The 19,717-nt window shown below is 48.4% G+C and overlaps 1 protein-coding gene across 2 annotated transcripts in view; it reads right to left on the minus strand.

The window, feature by feature from the left end:
- Nucleotides 1-9,296: 9,296 nt before the first annotated feature.
- CFAP99 (cilia and flagella associated protein 99) overlaps nt 9,297-19,717 on the minus strand; it is a 109,896-nt gene continuing 99,475 nt past the window's right edge. For both annotated transcript variants that reach the window (XM_029062119.2, XM_029062120.2), the window contains 2 exons: nt 13,128-13,311; nt 9,297-9,665 (listed from right to left, as the gene is read on the minus strand). In XM_029062119.2, coding sequence (XP_028917952.1) covers nt 9,534-9,665; nt 13,128-13,311 — 316 coding nt within the window. In that variant the 3' untranslated portion in view covers nt 9,297-9,533. The remainder of the gene's footprint in view (nt 9,666-13,127; nt 13,312-19,717) is intronic.

Below are 19,717 nucleotides of genomic sequence, written 5' to 3' on the forward strand. Positions count from 1 at the left end.
GGATTAGAACTCAGGTCCACCCATGCTCTATCGACTAAGATGTTTGGCCTTCTGCTTCTCGGGGCAGCCAGGGGCTCTTGGCTTGGGGGAGCAGCAGGAATTTGGCGTTGGGCAGGTTTCTCTCCACACAGGAGCCCCAGGAGGTGATCTGTGCTTGGAGGGGTGTTTAGAGAAGCAGTGTGGCCTAGTGGATTGAGGACAGGCCTTGAAGTCAGAAGGGCCTGGGTTCTAATTCTAGCTCTGCCATGTGTCTGCTATTAGGCAAGTCACTTCACTTCTCCGGGCCTCAGTTACCTCAACTGTAAAATGGGGATTAAGACTGTGAGCCCTATGTGAGACTGGGACTTGTCCAACCTGATTACCTTGTATCTACCCCGGCGCTTAGTACAGTGCCTGGCACCTAATAAAAGCTTAACAAAAACCATAAAAAAGGGGCATTCTTGGCGGGCGGCAAAGGAGCGGCAGGAAGTTTAGCTGACTGTACTTGGCAGGGGAGGGTGGAAATGGAGGCTGAGGCAGTTCTGAGTCAACTCTGCAGGGGCCTGGGGTCACTCATTCATTCAGTCAAAATTATTGGATACTCACTGTGTGCAGAGCACTGTACTAAGCACTTGGGAGAGGACAATAGAACGATAAACAGACAAGAGGTGGGCACTGGTGGGGTTGCGGGGAGAGGGGTGGCGGAAACCAGGCCTGAGACAAAGGCCGTTTTTGCAGAGGTCAGCAGGAAAGGGAGGGAGATCCCGAGTCCCGGCCGGGGGTGGGGCCGTTGGCCAGTAGTCAACTGGCTTTCCGAGCCCGCTCGGCCTTGCTGTCCGTGGCCGTCCAGGCTTCCAGTAGCCTTTCTTCCCGACAGCCAAGCCTGGCTTGCCTCGGGGCCCAGACGGAGCTCAAAAAAATCACTCGTAATCATTGAGCTCTTACTTTGTGCAGGGCTCTGTACTAAGCGCTTGGGAGAGAACAAGAGAACAATATCACAGACACATTCCCTGCCCACATCGAGCTGGCTGTTTAGTTTATTGATATTAATGTCTCTTTCCCGCTCTAGACCATAAGCCTGTGGTGGCCAGGGAACGTACCTGTTAATTCTGTCGCATGGCTCCCTCCCAAGTGATTAGTACAGTGCTCTGCACATGGCAAGCCTGCAATAAATTCATTCATTCAGTAGTATTTATTGAGCACTTACTAGTAGCTAAACTTTTCTGTACCTCAGTTACCTCATCTGTAAAATGTAAAAGAATCTGTAAAATCTGTGAGCCCCATGTGGGACAGGGACAGGGACTCTGTCCAACTTGGTTATCTTGTATCTACCCCAGCGCTTAGTACACCTGCCAGACACATAGTGAGTGTTTAAAACATATCATTAAAAAAAAATTGGTGGAATTTTCCTCCAGAAGATTCAGATTTCCTCTATCTCTGATGTTATTTTTTTGTGTTTCAGAAACCTAAAATATTACTAGTTCTACTGTGGGAGGCCACAGCATGGCTGGGGAAGCAGCATGGCTCAGTGGAAAGAAGCCGGGCTTGGGAGTCAGAGGTCAGGGGTTCGACTCCTGGCTCTGCCACTTGTCAGCCGTGTGACTGTGGGCAAGTCACTTAACTTCTCTGTGCCTCAGTTACCTCATCTGTAAAATGGGGATTAACTGTGAGCCTCACGTGGGACAACCTGATTGCCCTTTATCTACCCCAGTGCTTAGAACATGCTCTGCACATAGTAAGCCCTTAACAAATACCAACATTATTATTACTATGTGCAGAGCACTGTACTAAGCGCTTGGAATGTACAATTCGGCAACAGGTAGAGACAATCCCTGCTCATTGACGGGCTTACAGTCTAATAAATAAGATTAATTGATTGACTGATTGGGGGGAGACAGACATTAATATAAATGAATAAATTACGGATACTGCTGTGAGGCTGGGCAGGGCGGGTGGTTTATATAGGGAGCAAATCCCGGCTCGGCCACTTGTCTGCTGTGTGACTTTGGGCAAGTCACTTAACTTCTCTGTGCCTCAGTTCCCTCATCTGTAAAATGGGGATTAAGACTGTGAGCCCCACGTGGGACAACCTGATTCCCCTGTGTCTACCCCAGCGCTTAGAACAGTGCTCGGCACATAGTAAGCGCTTAACAAATACCAACATTATTATTAAATGAGGGAGACGCAGAAGGGAGTGGGAGGAGTGGAGGGTTTAGTCAGGGAAGGCCTGTTGGGGGAGACGGGCCTTCGATAAGGCTTTGAAGGAGGGGAGAGTCACTGTGGGATATGAGGAGGGAGGGCGTCCAGGCCAGAGGCAGGATGTGGGCAAGAGGTCAGCGGGCAAGAGAAATGAGATGGAGGCCCAGGGAGAAGGTTGGCACCAGAGGAGTGAAGCGTGCGGGCTGGGGTGTAGTAGGAGAGTAGCGAGATGAGGTAGAAAGGGGCAACTTGTCTCTGATTTCACTCTGGTAAAAAGCCCTGGGCTGATAGTGTCTGGAGTGACCAGCTGGACACCCCCAAGCCTGTTCAGAAGCAGCATGGCTCAGTGGAAAGAGCCTGGGCTTCGGAGTCAGAAGCCACAGGTTCTAATCCGCGCCCTGCCACCTGTCAGATGTGTGACTCTGGGCAAGTCACTTCACTTCTCGGTGCCTCAGTGACCTCATCTGTAAAATGGGGATTAAGACTGTGAGCCCCAGGTGGGACAACCTGATCACCTTGTATCTACCCCAGCATTTAGAAGAGTGCTCGGCACATAATAAGCGCTTAACAAATGCCAACATTATTATTATTCAATGGTCACTGCAGCTCTGGCAACCCACCCCCTCAAAGCATGCACACCTCTGCGTGCAGGAAGGGTGGTCTGCAGGTGGCAGGGGGTGAAAGAGGATGGACCGGGATTATCGCATTCCAGATAGAATAATAATAATGATGGTATTTGTTAAGCACTATGTGCCAAGCACTGTTCTAAATGCTGGGGCATATACAAGGTAATCAGGTTGTCCCAAGTGGGGCTCATAGTCTTAATCTCCATTTTATAGATGAGGGAACTGAGGCACAGAGATAAATGACTTGCCAAAGGTCACACAGCAGAGAAGTGGTGGAGCAGGGATTAAAACCCACTTCCTCTGACTATCATTCATTCATTCAAAGTATTTGTTGAGCGCTTACTGTGTGCAGAACACTGTATTAAGCGCTTGGGAAAAGAGAGAGCACAGGCTGGAAGGCAGAAGGACATGGGTTCTATTCCTGGCTCTGCTATGTGTCCACTGTGTGACCTTGGACAAGTCACTTCATTTCTCTGTGCTTCGGTTACCTCATCCATAAAATGGGGGTGAGTAATAATATAATAATATTGGTATTTGTTAAGCGCTTACTATGTGCAGACCACTGTTCTAAGCACTGGGGGAGATACAGGGTAATCAGGTCGTCCCACGTGAAGCTCACAGTCTTAATCCCCATTTTACAGATGAGGTAACTGAGGTACAGAGAAGTGAAGTGACTTGCCCACAGTCACACAGCTGACAAGTGGTAGAGCTGGGATTCGAACCCAGTGGGACAGACTGTGTCCAATCTGATGAACTTTCCATTGCTTAGAATAGTGCTTGGCACATAGTAAGTGCTTAAAAAATACCACTATCATTATTATTATTATTATTACAATACAATAATAAACAGTGACATTCCCTGCCCACAATGAAATCACAGTCTGCACACTAGGAGACTATTCAGTTTCTGGAGATCTAAAAACTCCTATTTATTTTTCCTCTCTCTCTCCGTCTCCATCCCTCTTTTTGTTTAAATGATATTTGTTCATTCACTCATTCATTCATTCAGTTGTATTTATTGAGCTCTTACTGTGGGCAGAACATTTGTTAAGCACTTACAAGCAGCATGGCTTAGTGGAAAGAGCAGGGGTTGGGAGTCAGAGGTCGTGGGTTCTAATCCTGGTTCTGCCACTTGTCAGCTGTGTGACTTCGGGCAACTCACTTCACTTCTCTGTGCCTCAGTCATCTCAACCGGAAAATGGGGATTAAGATTGTGAGCCCCACGTGGGACAACCTGATTATCTCGTATCTATCCCAGTGCTTTAAACAGTGCTTGGCACATAGTAAGCACTTAACAAATACCATTCTTATTATTACTATGTGCCAGGAACTGTTCTAAGCGGTGGGGTAGATACGAGGTTGGAAACAGTTCCTGTCCCACAAGGGGCTCACAGTCTTAATCCCCATTTTATGGATAAGGTAACTGAGGCTCAGAGAAGTGAGGTGACTTGCCCAAGGTCACACAGCAGACAAGTGGCAGAACTGGAATTAGAACCCACGTCCTTTTGACTCCCAGGCCTGTGTTCTATCCACTAGGCCAAGCTGCTTCATCTGTGTATTTTTTCCCAGGACTGAGTTCAGAACTCAGCCCAAAGTAAGCACTGAATAAATAATAATTATGGTATTTGTTAAGCACTTATTACGGGTCAACCACTAAGTGCTGGGGTAGAGTCAAGATAATCAGGTAGGACTGGATCCCTATCCCACCTGGTACATTCTAAGTAGGAGCCCCATTACCAAGTACTTGTCTCCAGTTACCAGATTACAAGTACTACAATAATAAGATAGTGAATGCCTCTTTTAGAGATGAGGAAATTGAGGCCCAGAGAAGTGAAGTGACTTGCCCAAGATCACACAGCAGACAAGTGGCAGAGCCAGGATTAGAACCCAGGACCTGTGACTCCCAGGTTCGTGCTCTTTCCGCTAGGGCACGCTGCTTGCTCAGATACCATGAGATACCAAATGAGTACAATTACTGCAAAATAAATACTAAATAAATCAATAAATACCCTTGAATGAATGAATATCATTACTACTGGTTGATTAATAATAATAATAATAATGATGATGGTATTTGTTAAGTGCTTACTATGTGCAAAGCACTGTTCTAAGCGCTGGGGTAGATACAAGGTAATTAGGGTTCACAGTCTTAATTGACATTTTACAGATGAGGCAACTGAGGCCCAGAGAAGGGAAGCAACTTGCCAAAGCCACACAGCTGACAAGCGGCGGAGCTGGGATTAGAACCCATGACATCTAACTCTCAAGCCCAGGCTCTTGCCACTGAGCCACGCTGCTTCTCTAGGCTGATCTCTGGATTAAGGGCCACCCCCAGGGTTCTTAAAGATTTGAGAAATAATAGTAATAATGTTGGCATTTGTTAAGCACTTACTATGTGCCAAGCACTGTTCAAAGCACTGGGGGAAATACAAGGTCATCAGTTTGTCCCACGTGGGGCTCACAGTCTTCATCCCCACTTTACAGATGAGGTAACTGAGGTCCAGAGAAGTGAAGTGACTTACCCCGAGTCACACAGCTGACAAGCGGGGGAGCCGGGATTAGAATCCACGACCTCTGGCTCCCAAGCCCGGGCTCTTTCCACTGAGCCTCACTGCTTCTCTAAGAGGGACACCAGGTTTAGGAGCTCTGGAAGACCAGGCCACTCCTGGGACTGCGGGGTCTCAGGGTATTTCAAAAGCTACCTCCTTCTCTTCCCCCAGCCACACACACCATGGTACTTTCTACATGGTACCGTGTAGACAAGCAGCGTGGCTCAGTGGAAAGAGCCCGGGGTTGGGAGTCAGAGGTCGTGGGTTCTAATCCCGGCTCCCCTGCTTGTCAGCTGTGTGACCTTGGGCAAGTCACTTCACTTCTCTGTGCCTGTTACCTCATCTGTAAAATGGGGATGAAGACTGTGAGCCCCACGTAGGACAACCTGATTACCTCGGATCAACTCCGGCGCTTAGAACAGTGTTTCGCACATAGTAAGAGCTTAACAAATGCCATCATCATTATTATTATTACGTCATTATTATTAATTATTACATTATTACAGAGGATGACTCTCCCTTCCTTCAGAGTCATACTGAAGGCCCATCTCCTCCAAGAGACCTTCCTGACTAAGCCCTCTTTTCCTCTTCTCCCGCTCCTTTCTGCATCGCCCTTGCATGTGGAAAGAGCATGGGCTTGGGAGTCAGAGGTCATGAGTTTGAATCCCGGCTCTGCCACTTGTCACCTGTGTGACTGTGGGCAAGTCACTTAACTTCTCTGTGCCTCAGTTACCTCATCTGTAAAATGGGGATTAACTGTGAGCCTCACGTGGGACAACCTGATTACCCTGTATCTATCCCAGCGCTTAGAACAGTGCTCAGTACATAGTAAGTGCTTAACAAATACCAACATTATTATTATTATTATTATTATTATGGATTTGACCCCTTTATTCACCCCTCCTTCAGCCCTACAGCATTTATGTCCATGTGCGGCATTTATATTAATGTCTGTCTCCCCCTGTAGACTATGAGTTTGTTGTGGGCAGGGAATGTGTCTATACTATACTCTCCTGAGGGCTGAATACAGTGCTCTGCTCACAATAAGTGAGTACCCAATAAATACTATCGATGGATTGACTGAGTGATGCAGAGTCTCTATCCCTTTGGCTGGTTGGGACATCAGCTGAGATCCTTGATGACTTACAAAAGGAGCCAGAATTGTTCTGGTCTGAAGGCAGGCAATAAGAGAGCTCAGGTACCATCATTAGGGAAGCAGCGTGGCTCAGTGGAAAGACCCTGGGCTTGGGAGTCAGAGGTCATGGGTTCGAATCCCAGCTCTGCCACTTGTCAGCTGTGCGACTGTGAGCAAGTCACTTCATTTCTCTGTGCCTCAGTTACCTCATCTGTAAAATGGGGATGAAGGTTGTGAGCCTCACGTGGGACAGCCTGATGACCCTGTATCTCCCCCAATGCTTAGAACAGTGCTCTGCACATAGTAAGCGCTTAACAAATACCAACACTATTATTATTATTATTATCACCCCTCCTCTAGTCTGGAAGCTCTTTGAGGGCAGGGAGTGTGTCTTCCAAGTTCGTTGCATTGTTCTCTCCCAAGAATTTATAATAATGTGGGTATTTGTTAAGCGCTTACTATGTTTAGAGCACTGTTCTAAGCTCTGGGGGAGATACAGGGTAATCAGGTTGTTCCTTGTGAGGCTCACAGTCTTAAACCCCATTTTACAGATGAGGTAACTGAGGCACAAAGAAGTGAAGAGACTTGCCCATAGTCACACAGCTGACAAGTGGCAGAGCCGGGTTTCGAACACATGACCTCAGACTCCCAAGCCTGTGCTCTTTCCACTGAGCCACGATTTATTACAGTGTTCTGCACATAGTAAACACTCATAAATATCATTGTTTGACCATCTATGGCAGACTGGATAGAGCACCGGCTTGAGAGTCAGAGGACCTGGCTTCTAATCCCGTCTCTGCCACTTGTCCTCCGTGTGAACCTTGGGGAAGTCGCTTCACTTCTCTGTGCCTCAGTTCCCTCATCTGTAAAATGGGAAATTCATTCAATCACATTTATTAAGGGCTTACTGTGTGCAGAGCATTGTACTAAGTGCTTGGGAAAGTACAATACAACAATAAACAGTGACATTCCCTGCCCACAATGAGCTCACAGTCTATGGGGGAGGGGGGAAGACAGACATCAATACAAATAAATAAAATGTCAGATATATTCATAAGTGCTTTGGGGTTGGGGACGGGGACGGGGGTGGGGGAGAAGAGCAAAGGGAGCAAGAGCAAAGGGAGCAAGTCAGGGCGACGCAGAGGGGAGTGGGAGATAAGACTGTGAGCCCTATGTGGGACATGGACTGTGTCCAACCTAATTATCTTGTATCTACCCCAGCGTTTAGAACAGCACTTAGATGAAATACCAAAGTTATCATTATTATTACTACCAGTACTCTCAGTGCTCACGTGGCACAAAGAAGACTTCCCAAGGTGGGGCGGGCTATGAGCTGAGTTTTCCTTGAGGACTCGGAGAAGCCAAGGACCAGCCAGTGACAACAGAACCCGTGCCCTGGTTCGTTTCGTGGAACATGGTATTTATCATCACACTTACGTGTTTCAGGGCGAAAGGGTTGAAAAATGGAAACACAATCACCTTTTCTCCCAATTCCCACACGCTTTAAGTTAGACTTACCTCCCTTTGAGACCTGAGTCAGCCAGCGACAGGAACTTTTCAGCAATCTTATCTCTCCGGCCATTGATTCTTGGTCTCCTTCACGGGCTCCTCCTCCCCTTCCCTTCCCCTAAATGAAGGGGTTCCTCAAGGGTCAGTTCTCGGCCCTCTTCTGTTCTCCATTTACACTCACTCCCTCGGTGAACTCATCTGCTCTCATGGCTTCGACTATCATCTCTATGCAGATGACAGGCAGATCTACATCTCTGCCCCTGTCCTCTCCCCCTCCCTCCGGGCTCGTATCTCCTCCCGCCTCCAGGACGTCTCCACCTGGATGTCCGCCTGCCACCTAAAACTCAACATGGCCAAGACTGAGCTCCTTATCTTCCCTCCCAAACCCCATCCTCTCTCTGACTTTCCTGTCACTGTAGAAAGTCCTTCACCTCTCACGGGCCCGCAACCTCAGTGTCATCCTTGACTCCGGTCTCTCATTCACCTCACACATCCAATCCGTCACCAAAATCTGCCGGTCTCACCTTCACAACATCGGGAAGATCCGCCCTTTCCTCTCCATCCAAACCGCTATCACGTTAATACAATCACTCATCCTATCCCGACTGGCTGACTGCATCAGCCTCCTCTCTGAACTCCCGTCCTCCTGTCTCTCCACACTTCAGTCTGTACTTCACTCCGCTGCCTGGATTATCTTTCTAGAGAAACGCTGTGGGCCTGTCACTCCCCTCCTCAAAAATCTCCAGTGGTTGCCTCTCAACCTTCACATGAAGCAGAAACTCCTCACTCTTGGCTTCAGAGCTGTCCATCCCCTTGCCCCCTCCTCCCTCACCTCCCTTCTCTCCTCCTACAGCCCAGCCCGCACACTCCGCTCCTCTGCCGCTCACCTTCTCCCTGTGCCTCGTTCTCGCCCGTCCCGCCGTTGACTTCGGGCAAGTCTTCTAGGCTGTAAACCTGGTGTGGGCAGGGATTGTCTCTCTTTATTGCTGAATTGTATTTTCCAAGCACTTAATTCAGTGCTCTGTGCACAGTACGCACTCAATAAATATGATTGAATAAATGAACGAAGTCACTTAACTTCTGTGCCTTAGTTACCTTATCTGCAAAATGGAGATTAAGACTGTGAGCCCCATGTGGTGTCAGAAGGACCAGCTGTGAGTGTGCATGGCATCACAAGGAATGGTTGTGCATGTGCGGGTGGCATTGAAAGGAATGGTTGTGTGGGCGTGTGCCTCAGAATCGGCAGGGCCCGCTCTGAAATCCCAGCAGACACATCTGCCGGCGGAAATTCCGCCACTGTTTTTCCCCCACTTTTTTTCTTTATTCGCCGAACTGCCTGCCGTGAGAAATGCGGGATAAGGAATGTCACAAACGATATGCAGCATTTCCCTCCACCCTATTTCCCCTCTTCCCCCGGGCTCTAGTTTCAAACCACCTCTAAACGTTTTTCCCCTCAGCCCATCCTCCTGGGTGGTGGCCCTCGGCAAAGTCTGTTCGTGGCAGGATTCCCAGTGTTCCCAGGGGAGTCACTGGGATTCAGGTCGTCGCTGCCAGGCCAGCAACGGGTTTTGCCACTCGTTCTGGAGAAGGTGGGTGGTCCTGGATGGTCCTCAGCAGCCTCTGACGATTCCCTTGGATTTCTTGCCAATGTCTCTCCTCTAGAGAACTCTGCAGGAAGGAAAGAGGGGGAGTCCCGTGACTCAGTCGCCTAGTCCCACGGTCCCCTGTTCTACAAAGCTTTACTGATAGCCCATCGCCTCCAAGAGGCCTTCCCTGACTAAGCCCTCTTTTTTCCTTCTTCCGCTCCCTTTGGCGTCATCCTGACTAGCTCCCTTTATTCATTCCCCTCTCAGCCCCAGAGCGCTTATGTACGTAGCTGTAATTTATTTATTTCTATTTATGTCCACCTCCCCTGCTCTAGACTGTAAGCTCTTTGTGGGCAGGGAATGTGTCTGTTCTATAGTACTCTCCCAAGCGCTTAGTACAGTGCTCTGCACACAGTAAGAACTCGGTAAATATGACTGACTGATTGACTGACTGACTTACAGATGCTTAGGCACGTTCAGAACCAGTTCCCTCTCCCTTCTTCCTTGTCTACGCGCTTGGATCTGTGACCTTTGGGTATTTGATATCTGTCCTGACCTATCCATTAATCACTCAATCATATTTACTGAGTGCTTACTATGTACAGAGCACTGTACTGAGCACTTGGGAGAGTATGATGCAATGGATTTAGCATAATTCCCTGTCCATAGCGTGCTTACAGTGTGGAGGGGAAACAGACATTAACCCTCAAGAACCTCCCGTGGTTGCCATAATAATAATAATCATGGTATTTGTTAAGTGCTTACTATTGACCGGTCACTGTACTAAGTACTGGAGTGAATACAAGCAAACTGGGCTGGACACAGTCCCCGTCCCACGTGGGGCTCACGGTCTCAATCCCCATTTTACAGATGAGTTAACTGAGGCCCAGAGAAGTGCCCATTTTTCTCTGCATCAGAAAAACCTTCTCACCACTGGCTTTAAAGTAGTAATTTACCTTTCCCCCTCTTATCTCACCTCACTGCTTTCCTACCACAACCCAGCCCACACACTTCCCTCCTCTAATGCCAACCTTCTCCCTGAGCCTCCATCTCATTTCTCGCGCCGCCGACCTCTCGCCCACATCCTACCTCTGGCCTGGAATGCTTCCCTCCTCCTATCAGACAGAGAATTGCTCTCCCCCACTTCAAAGCCTTATTGAAGGCCCATCTCCTCCGAGAAGCCTTCCCTGATTAATCCCTCCTCTCCTCTTCTCCCAATCCCTTCTGCGTCACCCTGACTTTCTCTCTTCATTCATCCTCCCTCCCATCCCCACAGCACACATGTATATATGTGTAATTTACTCATGTATACTATGTCTATTTTCCCCTCTAATAATAATAATAATTATGGTATTTCTTAAGCGTTTACTATGTGCAGAGCACTGTTCTAAGCGCTGGGGAAGATACAGGGTAATCAAATTGTCCCACGTGGGGCTCACATTTTTTTAATCCCCATTTTTACAGATGAGGTAACTGAGGCACAGAGAAGTTGTGACTTGCCCAACATCACACAGCAGACACGTGGCGGAGTCGGGATTAGAACCCATGACCTCTGACTCCCAAGCCCGGGTTCTTTCCACTAAGCCACGCTGCTTCTCTAGACTGTGAGCTCCATGAGGGTAGGGGATGTATCTGTTTCTTGTTGTATTGCACTCTCCCGAGCATTTAGTAGAGTGCTTTGCACACAGTAAGTGCTCAATAAATATGATTGAATGAATCCCACAGCACTTACAAACATATCTTACAATCATATATTATATATTATCTATTTCTATTAAAGTCTGCTTGCCTCACCACTAGACCGTAAGCTCCTTGTGGAAAGGGAATATCTCTGTCAACCCTGTTTTTTTGTACTCTTCCAAGTGCTTAATAGAAAGTAAGTGCTCAATAAATTCTGCTGCTGATGATGATGGAATTTGGCAGGTTATGGGGGTCTCCCTCAATGATAATAATAATAATTACAATAATAACAATAATGATGTTGATAAATGTGTTATTTGTTGAGGGCTTCCTCAGGTGCCAAGTGCAGAGAAGCAGCACGGCCTGGTGAAAAGAGCACAGGCCTGTGAGCCATTCCATTTCCAGCTCTGTCACATGTCTGCTGGTGACCTTGAGCAGGTCACTTCACTTTCTGTGCCTCAATTACCTCATCTGTTAAATGGGGATTAAGACTGTGGGTCTTACTGTGGGACAGGAACAGGAACTGTGTCCAACCTGATCATCTTGTACTTTCCCCAGTGCTTAGTATAGTGCTGGGCACATAGTAAGTGCTTAACAAATACCATAAATAAAAGTACTGGGATAATTAGGATAATCAGGCTGGACCTGAACCCTGCCCGACATGGTTTCCATGTCTAAGGGGCACGGAGAATGGGTACTGACACCTCATTTTACAGATGAGGAACCTGAGGTCCAGAGCAGTTAAGTGACCCATTCGCAGTGATGATAATAATAATGATGGTATTTGTTAAGCGCTTACTATGTGCCAAGCACTGTTCTAAGCGCTGGGGGAGATACAAGGTCATCAGGTTGTCCCACGTGGGCTCACAGGCTTCATCCCCATTTTACAGATGAGTTAACTGAGGCACAGAGAAGTTAAGTGACTTGTCCAAGGTCACACAGCCTCGGGACCACAGGCACTGGAGGCAGAGTGGCAGAGCCTGGATCTGAGTTCAGGTCTCCTTACTCCCGGGCCTGCACTCTTCCCACTAGGCCACACTGTTCTCCTGTATTCTCCCTCTGCACCTGAAGGCAGGCCTGCATTCACTACCTCAGCGGCTCAAAGACAAAGAGCGAGCCCGGTCCGGGGGGCCGGGAGGGAGGGGTGACATCTTTCTGGCACTAAGCGGTGCTACGAACTGCTCAGCACACTGTTCTGCACATAGTAAGTGTTCAATTAACTAAATGACTAACTTTGAACCGCAGAGCCCCCTCATCCCTGACCCCCAAGCTGACCGGTGGCGGGGACGGACTGGAGAATCTGCAAATGTCCCTTCGCTTTCTGCCGGGAGGAAGCCTCATATGCTGCTCACCGTCCTGCTTCTTGGAGGAGAGGATCTGTGTCCAGGTCCCGGGGGCAGGATTCCGGGGCCTGACGGTGGCTGCTGACCAAAGCCTGCGTCTCGGTCAACCCCTTGCACAAGTCCAGCCTCTGGCCTGGAACGTCCCCCCTCCCCCTATCCGACAGTGAATCTCCCCGCTTCAAAGCCTTACTGAAGGCACATTTCCTCCTCCATGAGGTCTTCCCTAAGCCCCCCTTTCCCCTTCTCCCATTCTCTTCTACGTAGCCCTGACTTGCTCCCTTTGTTCATCTCCCCTCCCAGCCCCACTGCACTGTCCATATCTGTAATTTATTTCTCTCAATGCCTTCCTCCCTCTCTACACTGTAAGCTCATCGTGGGCAGGGAATATATCCATTTGTTGTTATATTGTACTCTCCCAAGTGCTTAGCCCACAGTAAGCACTCAATAAATCCAACTGCGTGACTGCCTGACTCCGCGGCAGGGTGCCAGACCCGCGTTGGCCCCTGCTTTTAGCATCTCACTTGGTGTTTCTCGCTGCATCTTCTCAGAACGCTGCTCTCTCCCGCGGGCTTGGCCACCTTTAGGGCTTTAGTGTGTTTTTTACGCTCCAGGGATTTCTCCTCCACCTTTCTCTGTAAATCCAGCAGGCGCTCGTCAGGCCGAGCGGCTTTGGCTACCTGGGGCTTTGCTTTCTTTTCTTCATACCTGTGGGTGGAACGCAAAAGGAAGAACAAATTAAAAGGGAACGAGGTAGAGAATCAGCCCGGCCTAAGTGGAAAGAACACAGGCCCAGGAGTCAAGAGTTCAAGGTTCTAATCTCGGCTCCACCCCTTGTCTGCTGTGTCACTTAACTTCCTTGAACCTCAGTTTCCTCATCTGTAAAATGGGCGATACCTGTTTTCCCTCCCAGTGATACTGGAAGCTCTGTTTGGGACAGGATCTATGTCCCATCTGATTATTTTTAATCTGCCCAGTCCTTAATCAATCAGTAGTATTTACTGAGTGCTTACTATGTGTAGGGCGCTGAGCTAAGTGCTTGAGAGAGCACAATATAACAAAGTTGGTAGATACGATCGGTACTTTCAATGAGCTTACAGCCTAGAGGACATTAGGCAGTGCTTGGCATGTAGGAAGTACTTAATAAATACCACCAATATTATAATAAATCAATAGTATTTATTGGGCATTTACTGTTTGCAGAGCAGTCAGTCTTATTTATTGAGCGCTTACTGTGAGCAGAACACTGTACTAAGTGCTTGGGAGACTACAATAAGCAGCAAGACGTAGTGGATAGAGCATGGGCCCGAGAGTCAGAAGGTCATGGGTTGCAATCCTGGCTCCACCTCTTGTCAGCTGTGTGACTGTGGGCAAGTCACTTCACTTCTCTGTGTCTCAGGGACCTCATCTGTAAAATGGGGATTAACTCTGAGCCTCACGTGGGACAACCTGATTACCCTGTATTTACCCCAGCACTTAGAACAGTGCTCTGAACATAGTAAGCACTTAACAAATACCAACATTATTATTATTATTAAGTCACTTCACTTCTCTGGGCCTCAGTTCCCTCATCTGTAAAATGGGGATTAAGAGGGTGAGCCCCACGTATCTACCTTGTATCTACCCCAGCACTTACAACAGTGCTTGTGACATAGTAAGTGCTTAATAAATACCATAATTATTTTAAGAGAAGCAAGCTTGGCTTAGTGGGAAGAGCTCGGGCTTGGGAGTGAGAGGATGTGGGTTCTATTCCCGCTTCCGCCGCTTGTCTGCTGTGGGACCTCAAAGCCACTTAACTTCTCTGGGCCTCAGTTACCTCATCTGTAAAATGGGGATTAGGACTGTGAGCCCCTCATGGGACAGCCTACTTCTCGGTGCCTCAGTTACCTCATCTGTAAAATGGGGGTTAACTGTGAGCCTCACGTGGGACAACCTGATTATCCTATATCTACCCCAGCGCTTAGAACAGTGCTCTGCACATAGTAAGCGCTTAACAAATGCCATCATTATTATCATTATTACAATACAACAATATAGCAGACACACTCCCTGCCACAGCAGGCTTACAGTTTGGAGGGAGGATTTTGTTTTTGTAAATCAAGAACAAAGCAGGTGAATGCACTTGATATCTGTCTTCCCAACTCTAGACTGTGAGCTTGTTGTGGGCAGGGAATGTCACAGTTTATTGTTGTACTGTACCTTCCCAAGTGCTTGGTACAGTGCTCTGTACCCACTGAGTGCTCAATAAATACAATTGAATGAATGAATGAAGCTGATGAAACAATGAACAGGTGTCAAATCCTTTCCCTCTGCACACTTGGCTCTAGATTTGGGCAGGCATTTTTGCCTGGGCCCTAATTTGCTTCGTAAAATCTTTGATTTAAAGCTGGGATTAGAATCTAGGTCTCCTGACTCCCAGGCCGATGAAAAGCAGTGTGGTCTAGTGGAAAGAGCATGAGCCTGGGAGTCAGAGGACCTGGGTTCAAATCCAAGCTCTGCCACTGGTCTGCTGTGTGATCTTGGGCAAGTCACTTTCACTTCTCTGTGCCTCAGTTACCTCATTTGTGAAATGGGAATTGATACTTTGAGCCCCACGTGGCACATGGACTGTGTCCAACCTGATTCGGTTGTATCTTCCCCAGGAATTAGTACAATGCCTGGCACATAGTAAACACTTAATTTCCATTAAAAAAAAAAAAAAAAAAGGACCAGCGGTGCCGGGCAGAGATTGTTTCTTGCCACCCTTGGTGAAATCCCGAAAACGGGCTGGGAGGCTCTTTCCCCTGACTCTCAGGCCCAGGAGTAGCAGCGTGGCCTAGTGGATAGAGCCCTGGCCTGGGATTCAGTAGAACCTGAGTTCTAATTTGGGTTCCGCCACTTTTCTTCTGTGTCATCTGGGCATGTCATTTTCACTTTTCTGTGTCTCAGGTAATTCATTCATTCATTCAGTAGCATTTATTGAGCGCTTACTATGTGCAGAGCACTGTATTAAGTGCTTGGAATGTACAATTCGGCAACAGATAGAGACAATCCCTGCCCATTGACGGGCTTACGGTCTAACCGGGGGAGACAGACAAAAACGATAGCAATAAATAGAATCAAGGGGATGTACATCTCATTAACAAAATAAATAGGGTAATAAAAATATATACAAATGAGCAGACAAGCACAGTGCTGAGGGGAGGGGGAGGGGGGAGGGGGAGAGGGAAAGGGGGGGAAAGGGGGCTTAGCTGAGGGGAGGTGAAGGGGGGCAGAGAGGCAGCAGAGGGAGCAGAGGGAAAAGGGGAAGCTCAGTGTGGGAAGGCCTCTTGGAGGAGGTGAGCTCTCGGTAGGGCTTTGAAGAGGGGAAGAGAGTGAGTTTGGCAGGGGTGAGGAGGGAAGGCATTCCAGGACAGCAGTAATTCCACCTATACGATGGAGATTAAGACCATGTGTCTCACGTGGGACAGGGACTCCGTCCAACCTAGCCAGTGCTTTGTACAGTGCCTGGCCCTTAGTAAGAGCTTAACAAAGACCACAAAGTGGAAAGAAGACGAAAAAGGACTTACGCCACAGGGACGTCGGGGGGTAGGTCGGTGGAGCCTCGGGGGCGGGAGGCAGTCGGCTCAGATGAGGGCAGTACCCGCCCATAATGGCAGCATGATGTGATAATAATAATAATTATGGTATTTGTTAAGTGCTTACTGCGCTCCAGTACTCCTCACTATTGGCTTCAAAGGCTCTCTATCCCTTTGCCCCCTCCTACTTCACCTCCCTTCTCTCCTGCTCCATCCCAGCCCGCACACTCCGCTCCTCTGCCGCCGCTCACCTCCTCAATGGGCCTCGTTCTCGCCTGTCCCGCCATCGACCCCTGGCCCACGTCCTCCCGCTGTCCTAGAACGTCCTCCCTCCTCACATCTGCCAAACTAGCACACTTCCCCTCTTCCAAGCCCTACTGAGAGCTCACCTCCTCCAGGAGGCCTTCCCACACTGAGGCCCCCTTTCCTCTGCTCTTCCTCCCCTCCCTATCGCCCCGACTCTCTCCCTCTGCTCTACCTCCCTCTCTGCCCCACAGCACTTGGGTATATATGTACATATTTATTATTCTATTTATTTTATCCATGATGTGTATAAAATATCTATTTATATTGATGCTATTGATTTCTGTCTACCTGTTTTGTTTTGTTTTGTTGTCTGTCTCCTTCCTTCTAAACTGTGAGCCCATTGTTGGGTAGGGATCGTCTCTGTTGCTGAATTGTATTTTCCAAGTGCTCTTAGTACAGTGCTCTGCACACAGTAAGTGCACAATAAATAAGATTGAATGAATGAATACCAAGCACTGTTCTAAGCACTGGAGTAATTACAAAGTAATCAGGTTGTCAGATGTGGGGCTCACAGCCATAGAGACAGAAGGTCATGGGTTCTAATCCCAGCTCTGCCACTTGCCTGCGGTGTGACCTTGGGCAAGTCACTTCACTTCTCTGGGCCTCAGTTTCCTCATCTGTAAAATGGGAATTACGACTGGGAGTCCCACATGGGACAGGAACTGTGCCCAACTTGATTTGCTTGTATCCACCCCAGGGCTTAGTTCAGTGCCTAGCACACAGTAAGTGCCTTAACAAATACCATCATTATTATTCCCCACTCTCTTCCTTGGCTGGGCGTCTCTTCGTGCTCTGTTCCCGTGTCTCTGACCTGTCCCGTTAGAATGTACGGTATTCGAGGGCAGGCGGGAGACTCCGTCCTTCCTGCGGCTTTCCCTTCAGGGCCTAGGACATGGCTGGGCCTGATGAGGACACCTAATTAGAGCAGCAGTGATGCTAACTGGCTGACCAGTCAGTCGTCAATCAGTCAATTCTATTTATTGAGCTCTTACGGTGTGCAGAGCACTGTACTGAGCATTTGGGAGAGTACAGTATAGCAGTATAACAGACCCATTCTCCGCCCAAAGTGAGCTAACAGTCCAGAGGCAGGGACAGACATTAATATAATTCAATAAAATTAGATATATGGACATAAATTACAGAGGTTAACATGTCGAAAACAGAACTCCTTATCTTCCTTCCCAAATCTATCCTCTCCCTGACTTTCCTATCATTGTAGACACTACCATCCTTCCTGTCTCTCAACCCTGTAACCTTGGCATTATCCTTGACTCCGCTCTCTCTCATTCAACCCACATAGTCAATCCATCACTAAATTCTGTCGGTTCCATCTTCACAGCATCATTAAAATCCCTCTTTTCCTCTTCATCCAAACTGCTAGCACATTAACACAATCACTTATCCTCTCCTGCCTTGATTAGTGTATCAGCCTCCTGTCTCTTCCTATTCCACTCCACATGTCACTCTGCTGCCCATATGATTTTTCTATAAAAACTTTCAGGTCATGTCTCCCCCTTCCTCAAGAAACTCCAGCGGTTGCCCATCTACCTCTGCATCAAACAAAAACTCCTCACCATTGGCTTTAAAGCAGTCAATCACCTTGTCCCCTCCTACATCACCTTGCTACTCTCCTACTGCAACCCAGCCCGCATACTTCACTCCACTGTGCTAACCTTCTCACTGTTCTCAAACTCATCTATCTTAATAATGTTGGTATTTGTTAAGCACTTACTATGTGCAGAGCACTGTTCTAAGCGCTGGGGTAGATACAGGGTCATCAGGTTGACCCACGTGAGGCTCACAGTTAATCCCCATTTGACAGATGAGGTAACTGAGGCACAGAGAAGTGAAGTGACTTGGCCACAGTCACACAGCTGACAAGCGGCAGAGCTGGGAGTCGAATCCATGACCTCTGACTCCAAAGCCCGGGTTCTTTCCACTGAGCCACGCTGCTTCCCCTGATCTCTAGCCCACATCCTCCCTCTGGCCTCTAATGCCCTTTCCCTCCCTTCAAAGCCTTACTGAAGGCCCATCTTCTCCAAGAGGCCTTCCCTGACTAAGCCCCCCTTTCCTCTTTTTCCACTCCTTTCTGTGTCACCCTGATTTTCTCCCTTTAGTCACCCCTCTCCCAGCCCCACAACTCTTATGTAATAATAATAATAACTGTGGTATTTGTAAAGCATTTAATAATAATAATGTTGGTATTTGTTAAGCGCTTACTATGTGCCAAGCACTGTTCTAAGCGCTGGGGTAGATACAGGGGAATTAGGTTGACCCACGTGGGGCTCACAGTCTTCATCCCCATTTTACAGATGAGGGAACTGAGGCACAGAGAAGTGAAGTGACTTGCCCAAGGTCACACAGCTGACAAATGGCAGAGCCGGGATTAGAACCCACGACCTCCGACTCCCAAGCCCGGGCTCTTTCCATTGAGCCACGCTGCTTCTCAAACACTTACTAATTGCCAGACACTGTACTAAGTGTGGCCCCATGTGGCTCAAAATCTTAATCTCCATTTTGCAGATGAGATAACTGAGGCCCCGAGAAGTTAAGTGACTTAGCCAAGGTCACACAGAAGACAAGTGGTGTAGCCCAGATTAGAACACATGACCTTCTGGCCATGCCTTTCGGCCACAGGCCATGCTGCTTCCCACTACGCCATGCAATGAACACGATTGATTGAGTGAATGAATGAGCAAATGAATAAGCAGGCAAGATCTGGGCAGGTGGGCGGCCTAGAGGCTTTAGGGATGAGGACACAGTGCAGCTGCCTTTGTCAGTCAGTCAATCATATTTATTGAGCGCTTACTGTGTGCGGAGCATTGTAGTAAGCGCTTGGGAGAGGACATTGGGCATGTCACTCCCCTTCTTAAACACCTCCAATGGTTGCCTATCAACCTCCGCTCAAAACAGAAACTCCTCACTCTAGGCTTCAAGGCTCTACGTCACCTTGCCCCTTCCTACCTCTCCTCCCTTCTTTCTCCTGCTCACCCCGCACGCTCTGCTCCTCTGCCGCCCACCTCCTCACCGTCCCTTGGTCTCGCCCATCCCGTCGTCGACACCCGGGCCACGCCCTCCCACGGTCCCGGAACGCCCTCCCTCCTCACCTCCGTCAATCTAATTCTCTTCCCCTCTTCAAATCCCTACTTAAAGCTCACCTCCTCCGAGAGGCCTTCCCACACTGAGCTCCCCCCTTTTTCCCTCTGCTCCCTCTACCCCCCCTTCACCTCTCTGCAGCTAAACCCTCTTCT

The sequence above is a fragment of the Ornithorhynchus anatinus genome, chromosome 4, assembly GCF_004115215.2.
Source record: "Ornithorhynchus anatinus isolate Pmale09 chromosome 4, mOrnAna1.pri.v4, whole genome shotgun sequence".
NCBI lineage: Eukaryota > Metazoa > Chordata > Mammalia > Monotremata > Ornithorhynchidae > Ornithorhynchus > Ornithorhynchus anatinus.